The sequence below is a fragment of the Cyprinodon tularosa genome, unplaced genomic scaffold (assembly GCF_016077235.1).
Source record: "Cyprinodon tularosa strain WSP-4 unplaced genomic scaffold, ASM1607723v1 ctg966, whole genome shotgun sequence".
In the NCBI taxonomy this organism is placed as follows: domain Eukaryota; kingdom Metazoa; phylum Chordata; class Actinopteri; order Cyprinodontiformes; family Cyprinodontidae; genus Cyprinodon; species Cyprinodon tularosa.
In genome coordinates this window covers 64,086-75,983 of record NW_024039747.1, presented here as the reverse complement: position 1 = coordinate 75,983, position 11,898 = coordinate 64,086, and the positions used below count along the sequence as shown (strand labels likewise).

The 11,898-nt window shown below is 36.7% G+C and overlaps 1 protein-coding gene across 1 annotated transcript; it reads left to right on the top strand.

Annotated features, from left to right (window-relative positions):
- Positions 1-622: 622 nt before the first annotated feature.
- Positions 623-11,226, top strand: mrps15 (mitochondrial ribosomal protein S15). The gene is made up of 8 exons (XM_038275559.1): positions 623-870; positions 7,028-7,090; positions 7,181-7,256; positions 8,717-8,765; positions 9,199-9,283; positions 10,137-10,195; positions 10,584-10,775; positions 10,952-11,226. Exons 1-8 carry the CDS (start codon positions 738-740, stop codon positions 11,054-11,056), a joined length of 762 nt encoding a protein of 253 aa, XP_038131487.1. The 5' UTR covers positions 623-737; the 3' UTR covers positions 11,057-11,226.
- The last annotated feature ends 672 nt before the right edge of the window (positions 11,227-11,898 follow it).

Genomic DNA, 11,898 nt, shown 5'->3' with positions numbered 1-11,898 from the left:
GCCTTGCAGCAAGCTGGGTCTGGGTTTGATTCTCTGCTCAGGGTCATCTTGCATTGAGTTTGCATGTTCTCTCTGTGCATGCGTGGGTTCTCTGTGGGTATTCCAGCTTCCTCCCACAGTCAAAAATCATGACTGTTAGGTTGACTGGCATCTCCAAATTGTCCTTAGGTGTGAGTGTGGTGTGCATGGTTGGCCAGGGAGTGCCCTGCCTCGCTCATAAAGTGCTGGAGATGAGGCACCAGCCACTCTACAACCCTGAAAGAACAAGTGGGAGAGGATGGATGGATGGATTTCATTTATTTTCATATATTTAGGAAGGAAGGAAGGAAGGAAGGAAGGAAGGAAGGAAGGAAGGAAGGAAGGAAGGAAGGAAGGAAGGAAGGAAGGAAGGAAGGAAGGAAGGAAGGAAGGAAGAAAGAAAGAAAGAAAGAAAGAGGTGCATATAAATAACTGAGCATGGTATAAAGCAAATATTTCCAATACTCTTATAACTATAGTTGAAAAATACAGATACTACACATCATTTTAATAAAAACAATCTATTGAAGTGAAGCGAATCGTATCGATGCGCTCTGGGATTGTTAGGTGACGCCTAGCAGTGTAATCATTTTCCAGACTCGGCTAGCTACGTCTACCTAAAATGGCGGACCTCATGTAGGGGTCGGGTGTTATTACATGTCAAACGTAAAGCATCTTCATTAGGATTGTTTTCTGACTATTTATCTACATTATTAGCAATGTTTTCCAGTTGTGGCCTGCGGGCGCTTCTGAAGTGTTCTGTGGGTGTTTTCCGTGAAACCTCCGCGGTGTCAGTTAGACCCTGGAGCTGCAGCCGTCTGCCTCTGTTATCAGGACCAACAGTTAGCAAAGGTGAGCGAAAAATAATTAAATTCTGGATAAATTAAACGGTATTTTACTACGTTGAACGTGGTATTTATGATAAAAATGTTCTGACAAGCTGCTGACCGGGCTTTACTCTCACTAACACTTTCACCAGCAGAGGGCGCTGTTGAGAGAGATACTGCATCATTTTTCAATGTTTATGTCACCTTATTGGATGAAAGTGTTCTCATATAGCATGCAGACAGAGAGAGAAGGAGTTCAGAAAATATTGTTTATTTGATATGTGTTTGCCTGGACAGGTTAGCTACATATTATAGCTGCCTTACTCTTCTTAATCAGATCTAAATGTTTTATTGAGTAGTATTTCCGATTTATATAATGCAAATCCTCTTTTAGCTCCTCTTACTTAGGAAGATAACTTTAAATATTATGGTCTTGCAGGCTCTAAGATCATATAATACTGAACTCAAGTATGTGATACAATTACATAAAGGTAACTGCTAATTAAGGAACAAAGCAAAGATAATAAGAACTTAGTGTGTGAAAAAGTTCAAGGTCACTTAAATCTGTGTGATTCAACAGAGCAGAACAACAGAAGCACAAGATAATTTTAAACTATTACTGTGTTTCACAAATTTTTTTTTCTGTGCCCAAATTTAAATAACCATGAATAAATGTTACAAAATATGTTTCATGCATGTAATAATCATAATTCAATGCTGTAATAGAAAAAACCCTTTAGAGATGTTCTCTGTTACAGTTTTATCAAGTTTCAAATTTCAAGTCATATTATAAAAATCAATGTTTGATCATTTAAATAAATTTAATGACTTTAACTACTTCACCATGAAGACTGCCTCCATTTGACAGTACATTAAGGTTTCTTCAGTTAGTAAAAACATTTTTTAATTTTGAGTGTTTTCACACAGGAAAGTCCTTTGGTCCAGATTAAAAGAGGACTTTAAAACATTTTTTTTTGTTTAATTGCATTTATTGAAAGTGGACTAAAACTCACAACATGCGTGTGATGATCATTGTTCTCGTTGCTTGGAAAAGACTACAGCAGAACATAGTCCCAAAAATGGAGGAAAACTACTATGGAGGTTCTGCACTGAGGAGTTCTACTTAGCATATTGATGCTCTTATTAAATTTGCAAAACTATTGCAAGTATCTCAAGCAGCTCATTCAATATAGTTTTTAAATTTCATTTGTGACAGTGTTGGAAAATACATCCCACAAAATGAGGGATGTCCACTGCATGCTGGAAGCAGTGTTGCTAAGCAACAGACAACAGAACAGCTGCATTTTGTTACTATGCTACCTGCCACAGTAGCTTGTTGCATCTAAAGAGACGTGTGCTTTCTGTGATTGGGTCAAACTGACTAGAGTTCACTGGTCTTTTTTTACACCTGTCTAAAAGGTCTGGACCAAGGGGCTAAACAAACTCATCCGTTTAAAAGTGTGCCAGGTGTGAATAAAGGCTGTTGTTTTAATGTTATTTAAACTGCCTATGCTGCCAAAGTGGATGAATGGTAGCTACTGCAGCTGAATTTCCACTTTGTTCAAACAATACATGCTGGGCCATTCCTACATCACAATATTCAGGTAAAAAAATAGCTCAGTCAGACATAGGTCTCTGTACCCAGTAATCCTGCCCTCCTTCGCCTCCGAGGCACCGGCTTTGAGCATCTTTTTGCCAAATCAGCTGCTCAAATAAGGTTATGACCCAATGTAACGATCAGCAGCAGTCTGCTCAATTCAGTTCAATTCAGTTTATTTATATAGCGCCAATTCACAACACGTCATCTCAAGGCACTTTACAACGCACCGGATCATCCAGTCAGATTGATTAAAAGTTTTCTGTGTAAGGAAAACCAGTTGATTGCATCGACTCATTGACTCAAATGCAATCCCTCACACTAAGTTTGCTTGTAACGACAGTGGAGAGGAAAAATTCCCTTTTAACAGGAAGAAACCTCCAGCAGAACCAGGCTCAGTGTGAGCGGCCATCGGCTGAGGCCGACTGGGGTTCAAGGAGACAGAAGCAGAGATGCAAAAGGCGGCCCCGTCCAGGAAACACACAGCCAGGCAGACGAGCTCCGAGCCAGCTCCCATGTCAGAGGATGAAGAAAGCACTTCAGCCAGTGACAGACTCAGAAACAGGACTACAGAGGAAAAACAGGCCGAACCCCATCATCTATAAACAAAGGTGTTGATGGCAGCAGCACAGCTTATATTTCTCTCCAGGATGGAGTCACAGCCAAACAGGAACAGAAGCTACTATGAGAAAAAGCAGAGAGAGCATAACGTCAGAGATTGAACTAAGAGATTCTGCAGAGTGGGAGAATAGAGATAGAATGAAGGAAGCAAAATTATGAAATAGGGGTCCCTATGTCCTCCAGAAGTCTAAGCCTATAGCAGCATAACTATAGAGATAGCTCAGGATAACCTGAGCCACTCTAACTATAAGCTTTATCAAAAAGGAAAGTTTTAAGCCTACCCTTAAAAGTAGACAAGGTGTCTGCCTTACGGACTAAAACTGGTATTTGGAGAGGAGCCTGATAACTAAAAGATCTGCCTCCCATTCTACTTTTCAATACTCACTGTCCATACTTCAAAATTAATAAGTTTGCAAAAGGCATCCTACTAGCAGTAGGGTGCTATGTTATATTTGCAGTGTTCTTGTTCTTAATTATCTGACGATCTGTGTTTTTCTTCTGGGTTTATGCGTGAGAATTAGATTTGTTTTGGGGAAATAACCACTCCCTATTTATTGCGGCTTCTCATACACTAGAAATGTTTGCCAGATGAAGGTCATGTACCAAAACGTTGCAAATAAATATCTTCTCTTGCAAGTTGGACTGTGTGGGAGTCCTCTTACAACACTGAACAACTTTTCCTTTAAACTGTTTCATTATAAACTTTAAGATAATTCAAAGTTATATATTGTACTCTAATTTTAAGCTGTGTTACATCAAGGACCCCTGATTGCTTTTTGTACAGATGTTTGAACACTGTTCATTGTTTACTTACCAAAAAAGAAAGCTTTAAAGTAGAGGTTTTGGAAGAATCCAAAACCTAAAGTCTGTGGATTTGATGCCTAAACCTTACTTATTACTATCGGTTTATCCCCTCCCCTGAAGGCTAACCATAATCCTAATGTTAGAGGATGAAAAACCTAAACCCAGGGTCAGTAGATTTAAAATAAATTTTGTATTTCAGTTGGGAACGACTTATTTCAGGAGCAACTTCTGGTATGTTTTATTAGCATTGATTGTGAAAATGACAGCTTCCTGTCCTTGTTGTACAATATTCATATGCCTGCCAGGAACTGAACACACTGACTAACCCTTCCACCCCTCATCTCCACAATCAGCCCTACCCTTTATTGTCTCATGGCACTGACCACTTTTTTCTCATTTTATTTATATCTGAAGTGCCACATCAAGATGTAAATAAAGATGCATTGTGTCAGTGATCTAAAAAACAATAAAAAAATTCTGGGGCTTTCAAATGAAAGTTAACATCTGCCTAATATAACCTGGGATCTTTGGTGCTTGCATGAAAGTAAACTGAATATTTAACTACAGTGGTGTGTAAAAGTGTTTGCCCCCTTCATCATTTCCTGATTTTTTTTTTTGCATGTTTGTCACACTTAAGTGTTTCGGAACATCGAACAAATGTAAACAATAGTAAAGGACAACACAAGTAAACACAAAATGCTAATTGTAAATGAAGGTGTGAAAAAGTGATTGCCCCCTAAACCTAATAACTGATTGGGTCACATTTAGCAGCAACAACTGCAACCAAGCGTTAGCGATAACTTGCAATGAGTCTTTTACAGCATTCTGGAGGAATTTTGGCCCACTCATCTTTGCAGAATTGGTCTAATTCAGTTACATTAGAGGGTTTTCGAGCATGAATGGCCTTTTTAAGGTCATACCACAACATCTCAATAGGATTTAGGTCAGGACTTTGGCTAGGCCACTCCAAAGTCTTCATTTTGTTTTTCTTCAGCCATTCAGTAGTGGACTTGTTGATGTGTTTAGGATCATTGTCCTGCTGCAGAACCCAAGTTCGTTTCAGCTTGAGTTCACAAACATATGGTCGGACATTCTCCTTCAGGATCTTTTGGTAGACAGCAGAATTCATAGTTAGCTCCATTTATCACAGCAAGTCTTCCAGGTCCTGACGCAGCAAACAGCCCCAGACCATCACACTACCACCACCATATTTTACTGTTGGTATAATGTTCTTTTTCTGAAATGCAGTGTTTCTTTTACGCCAGATGTAATGGGACACACACCTTCCAAAGAGTTCCACTTTTGTCTCATCGGTCCACAGAATGTTTCCTCATAAGTCTTGGGGATCATTAAGATGTGTTTTGGAAAAATTGAGACAAGCTTTAATGTTCTTTTTGCTTAGCAGTGGTTTTCTTCTTGGAACTCTCTTGGCCATTTTTGCCCAGTCTTTTTCTGATGGTGGAGGCATGAACGCTGACCTTAACTGAGGCAAGTGAGGCTCGCAGTTTGGACGTTGTCGTGGGGTCTTTTGTGACCTCTTGGATGAGTGGTCGCTGCACTTTTGGGGTAATTTTGGGCGGTCGGCCACTCCTGGGAAGGTTCACCACTGTTCCATGTCTTCGTCATTTGTGGATAATGGCTCTCACTGTGGTTTGCTGGATTCCCAAAGCTTTGGAAATGGCTTTATAATCCTTCCCAGACCGATAGATCTTAATTACTTTCTTTCTCAATTGTTCCTGAATTTCTTTGGATCTCGGCATGATGTGTAGCTTTTAAGGATGGACTTTACTGTGTCAGGTAGCTCCTATTTAAGTCTTGATTGAAAACAGGTGTGGCAATAATCAGGCCTGGGTGTGGTTAGAGAACTCAGGTGTTTAAAAACCACAGTTATAGTATATTTAAATGAGGGGAGCAATCACTTTTTCACACAGGGCCATGATGGTTTGGATTTTTTTTCTCCTTTAATGATAAACACTTTCATTTACAATTTGCATTTTGTGTTTACTTGTGTTGTCCTTGACTATTGTTTAAATTGGTTTGATGTTCCGAAACACCTAAGTGTGACAAACATGCAAAAAAAACAGGAAATGAGGAAGGGGGCAAACACTTTTTCACACTACGGTACATAAAACTAGCGGAGGAAATGTTCAGCTGATATATAGGGAAAAATAAAAACATCTTCGAAAAGACGATGGATATGATCTCTCAGAAATCCAATGATTATTTTTGATTATGAAAGGCAAGCACGATAAAAGGCACATTCATAATTAACTTAATAATAACTTAAGGGTTCTGCAGATGGAAATAAAGTGCGATATTGATTTTGTCAGTTTTTACGAAGACTGACAAACGCAACTGATGTGCTCTATTTTTCTTTTTTGTTTTTTTATGTCAAGCTTATCAGACCAAGCAATGTCTTTCATAGTTATCAGTTAAATCAAGAGAAGCTATGTCTTCATTTCCCCCTCAAATCTACCTCATTCTTATCATACACTTAATGGAAAGAGGAACTTTTGACATTTTACAGCCTAAAACCTGATGATTACAATGAAATTGTGTGATTGACAAGTTACGTTTTTGATAAGCATATCCATCTTCATGCATACACTCTATGCTCTGTAGAAATGGCTGTTGCTGCATAAAAAGGGAACTTGGAATCAGTTGCACATGTGGTTATGTTTCTAATGAGAACTAATCAGAAATTCAAGAAGCAACTTTTTTATGGTTTTGATTAAATAGAAAACCACTATCTTGTCACCATCAGTTTTATGCACAGTGGTGCTATCAGAGATGCAGGACAGGAATGTTGCAATCGTTATCTTGTGCTCTGAATAGGGTTCACTCAGTAACAGTCTTATCATATTGACCGGTTGCATCATCATCATCATAAGTTTATATTATTGACGCAGAAAAGAAATCTGACTCTTAGTACTTAAAACAGAAAAAAAAAGAAAAACATTTGTGTTGTTTTATCAAACTGAGACCACCATGAACTCCTAAGAAACTTTTTTTGGACTAAACTGACTTTATTCTTTTTGTATTTTTGTTCCATTTTATTTGTCTTGATTCTGTTTATGTTTTAATTCCTGAAATTTTCTTACAAAAAGAGCAATTTTCTGTCCAGTACGCACAACTTAAATGTTTTTTTCTTTTGTTTCAGGAGGATTTGCAGTTCCACATCCAGTGAGACACTATGCCAGGGTTGCAAAGAAGAAGAAGACTGGTATTTCAAAACAGCTTTTTGTTCTGTTACAAAACTAAGTATGCTTATTTCAGCTTTAGAAATCTCATGTGAGAATTTGGCTTGTTTCAGGACCAGAGAGCCAGCTTGGTGATCTTCCTCCAACGATGCTGAAGGCGGATTATGCAGCCGTCCCACTTGCTCAGTCGTAAGAAAAGCACTTGCATCCTACCTGAAAGCAATTCTAGATACAAAAAAAAAAAATATAAATATACAAAAAGGTGTCGTACAAAAGTATTTGCATGTCCTGTACTTTTTATATTGTGTCTTTATAGTCACAATCTTCAATGTTTTAGGGGAGTAAATAATTATTTTTAACATACGATTAATTGGTTAAGTAATTGATTACTTGGACAAATCATGTTTTAGTTTCCACATCCTTATCACACAACACAGTATTTAGACTGACAGAAAATAAGCGGACAAAAACAGGTTGTTCTGTTACAATAATATTGAAAAATCTATATTTCTGTGTCAAGGAACTTTATGTTGACCACTAATTTAATCACCAATGTTGTTCATATGAACAGCAATTTGGAAACAGCAAAACAAAAGAGAACCTGTAAAGCAGCGGTGTAAAATGTGGTTTGGGTGCACCTTGCTTTTGTGCAGTTGCACCAAGGAAAAATAAATTGGCCACAACAGTGCAACCAGAGCAAAAAATAAAAATCCTGCTGACAGTCAAATAAACAACTAGCCAATATCATAGACTGTTTCAGCACAAGGTGTACTTTATGTGAATACTACATGCTACATTTCTGCCTCCCAATTCACTATGCAGTCAGCCAGCCTTGATAACTTTTTTTAAATGCAGCTTTGAAAACAGTAAAAAAAAAATACATGAAAACAGTAATATAAATTACTCAATGACATAGCAAGTAGGGCTGAAGTCAAATGATCGTGATTAATCGATTATTGTAATAATCGTTAACCAATTTAGTAACCTCTTAATTGTTAACTGGAGTATAGGGACTCTAAAACATGCCTTTAGCTGACAGAGCAGCCCAATTAGAGCAGTAATTATACCAATATTGTAAAATATATATTAACAATTTACATATAAGTTTAAAAAATCTATATATTTTTCTTCTGTCAACATGCCCTATCCAGAACTCCTTAAGTGGAAATGTTTTAATTTCACCTGGTTTGATTTCATAAAAAGTCTTCTGTCAGAAACCTTTTGCTATCCGATTATTAATCGATTAACTGAAAAAATAATCGACAAATCAATTAGCAAAATAATTGTTAGTTGCAGCTCTAATGGCAAGTGAGACATTTATAGGGGGACATCGCAAAACAATACACACTACTCTTATTGTAGTCTGGACGTATTTTAGCAGGATTTATGTTATAGTAGAAGTAAAAGTGAAATAAGCTGAGCAGTTTGCAAACTTTTTTTTTTTTTTATAAAAACACAAGAATTGCATTTAGAAGTTGTCAGATTATTTTTTTTCCCCTTTTCCAATTTTTTTTCAATTCCTTTATAAAAACTTGATCTATTTCCTTCCACTCCACAGCTATGTTATAGATTTTGTTGATCTAATGATTAATAGTGTAATAATAGTTTAATAATGTCTGATAAAGTATGACATTGCTTTTCTTTTACAGGACAGATGATCTTGTCAAACGTCTTCTTTCATTGGAACTGGCAAGCCATGTAAGGATTTATAACTATATATCACTCTATAGTTTGACAGTTTCTTTTTAACATCTAAAGAGCTGCAGGTTCATATTTTATTTTCCTACAAAAGGTATCAACAATAGCTGAAGCTAATGATTCAAAATTGGGTGACATGATTTGCTAGTTAGGTTTAGCAATTGACCTAGAATTATTTCCATTCAGCTTTTTTTCATATTTTTGTCATTTTCACAGCATTTGGTTTGGATGGCATTTTTTAAAGAGATTAGTAGGTGAGGGATTGATAAGCTTAGAGTGGGGATGTCACCTGTTATTGCTTGAGAAAAGTAGCCCACAGCATAATACTGCCACCACCATGTTTCACCTGTGGGGATATAGTATTCCCTGCAGGCTTTTTGACCAGGTCATTCATTGTCAGTGATATATACAACTGTGATATTTGTCTCCTCAGAGAGAAAAGCTACAGCTGAAAACGCAGCAACTGATTGCCAAAGTTCAGAGAGATGAGAATGACCGCAATTCAGTGGAAGTCCAGGGTGAGAAGCTGTTGGTGTTGCACGTTATGTCTCCAGTGAATGATATATACAGTCATATGAGCAAGTTTGGGCACCCCTAATAATCCTAATTATTTTCATTTCTAAATATTTGGGTGTTTCCAACTGCTATATCAGTTTATATATATATATATATATATGTGTATTTATATTTAATAACTAATGGACACACTAATATTTCAGTATTGAATTGAGGTTTATTGGGCTAAAAGAAAATGTGCAGTAAGCATTAAAACTAAATTTGACAGGTGCAAAAATATTTGCACCTCAGCTAAAATGAGACATTAATATAGACAAGCCTGAGACAACTTTTTGTATCCTTCCCCTGAACGGCAATGTTGAACAATCTTTGTTTTCAGATCATTTGAGAGTTGTTTTGAGGTGCCCATGATGAATCTTCAGAGGAGATTCAAACAGGAGAACAACTTGCAACTGGCCACCTTAAATACGTTTTCTCATGATTGGATGCACCTGGCTATGAAGTTCAAATGTTAATGAAGTTGCCAAACCAATTTTGTGTTTCAGTAAGTCAGTGAAAAGTAGTTAAGGGTATTCAAATCAATACAATTATTGGGGTACCCAGATTTCTTTGTGTTGTTGTAATGCATACTGCACATTTTTTGTAGTCCAGTGAACCTCAATTCAGTACTGAAATATTAGTGCATCTATCAGTTATTAGATATATCAAACAGAAATAGCTGTCTCTAACACCCAAATATATATATATATATATATATATATATATATATATATATATATATATATATATATATATATATAGCCTTATCGACATCAGATGACAGTTGTATTCCCTTTCTGATTTTTGTCATTACAGTGGCTATTTTGACTGCAAGAATTCGAAACTATCAAGAGCATTTGCAGAAGCACCACAAGGTGAGTGAAGTCATTTATTCCCCCCTCTGCATATTAAATCATTTTGTGTCCATGCTTTATGAAAACAAGCTAACATGATTCAGAGTTGTCTTCATGTGTGCCGGTTTCCTCTCCCTTTAACTTCCTTTGGTATGAAGAGTTTATATGTGCTACAGGAAATCCTGTGTACTAAAACCCACATGAAATAAAATGTGCGCAAACAAAGCCGTGGTCGGAAGTTTCCAACTTACGTCACACTTTAAACATCTTATTATATTTAAAACTGCTGCGTAGAGGTTGTATATTAAAACAGCATCCCCGTTCTGCTAATAAGTTGCATTTGTTTACCATTTGCAAAAAAGTTGAGCCAGCAGACACTAATGGTTCATTTTAACATGTTTTATTCCAGGACAAAGCTAACAAGAGGCGCATGCTTATGGCCATCGATCGTAGAAAAAAGCTTCTGAAAAACCTACGTTTGGTTCGTTTTGACACCTTTGAGAAAGTGTGTGAGCAGCTTGGCATCACCTACACCTTCCCCCCAGAGTACTACAGACGGGCCACCCGCCGCTGGCTCGCCAAGAAAGAGTTCTGCATCAAGGTAATGAATAAATTAAGCCAATCTTCTGTTTGCATTGAAGTTTTCCTAATATTGTTTCTTTGTTAAGCAGTTTTTCTGCTTTATGGAGGGTTATTCATAAGGACTGCTTTGTCTTACTGGTGCTTTAAGGTCGGTTTCACACCCAAACTTAATAGTTTTCCTGTGTCGTTTCTCAGGTTTTCAAGGCGGTGCAGAAGCAGAAAGCAGAGCAAAAGATGAAGCAGCATTTAGGAACCACACAATCAGAGGAAGCCAAGGCAGCAGGAGCTCAAACACAATAAAACCACCTAGTCTGAAGAACTGTCTGCTCTCAATGTTTAGGGAATCGGTTTCCTTGTTTGATCTGTCCCATTTTTTTGTGTTTTCATTCTGATGTTCTTTAATTTTCACTTCTGGATTTATCTTACAATGATGAAGCATCTTGGAAATAAAATATATCAAATGCATCTCAGAGATGTTTGTTTTGACATGTCCCTTTGGCACATCAAAAAAAAAACGGTGTCTGGTTTTAGTTTATCAACAAACCAACAGATGATTTAGATTACCAAATAAATGAAATTCTTAGAATACAAAGTTAAATCCACTTTAACAAGAAAACCCCAGCCTGCAGATTATTCACTCTATCTAAACTTTCTTCGTACTCAGTCAACAACATTCTTAAAAAAAAAAGTAGTTTTTCCTCTGCATTAAACGGCAAAATTTGTGCTTTTTGCAATGTTTCAAATCCAAATAACTGATAATTTTAGTGCTTAATCACATTATCATTGTATTCCTCTGTTTAAAATTGGATCTCAACTTAAAGCCAGTCCATTGATCATATTATTCAAAATATTAAATTGTTCTAATACAGAAAACTGGGTAAAAACATACAACTGGAATATATAAAGAAACTTTCTATAAAGGAAATCTATAATGTTTTGACAAACCAAAATCAGAGAAGTTGCATTTGCTGTGTGAATGCTGTAGAACAGGACACCTTTTTCTGCTGAAAAGTTTGTCAAAGGGTTAAACATAATTTTAAAAACACATAATGTATTAAACTTGAATCCTAAAAAATACTGCATTAAATAACATATGGATTTGCAGTTTTAGCTTCATGGCTTTTTAATTTGGTCAAGAATTG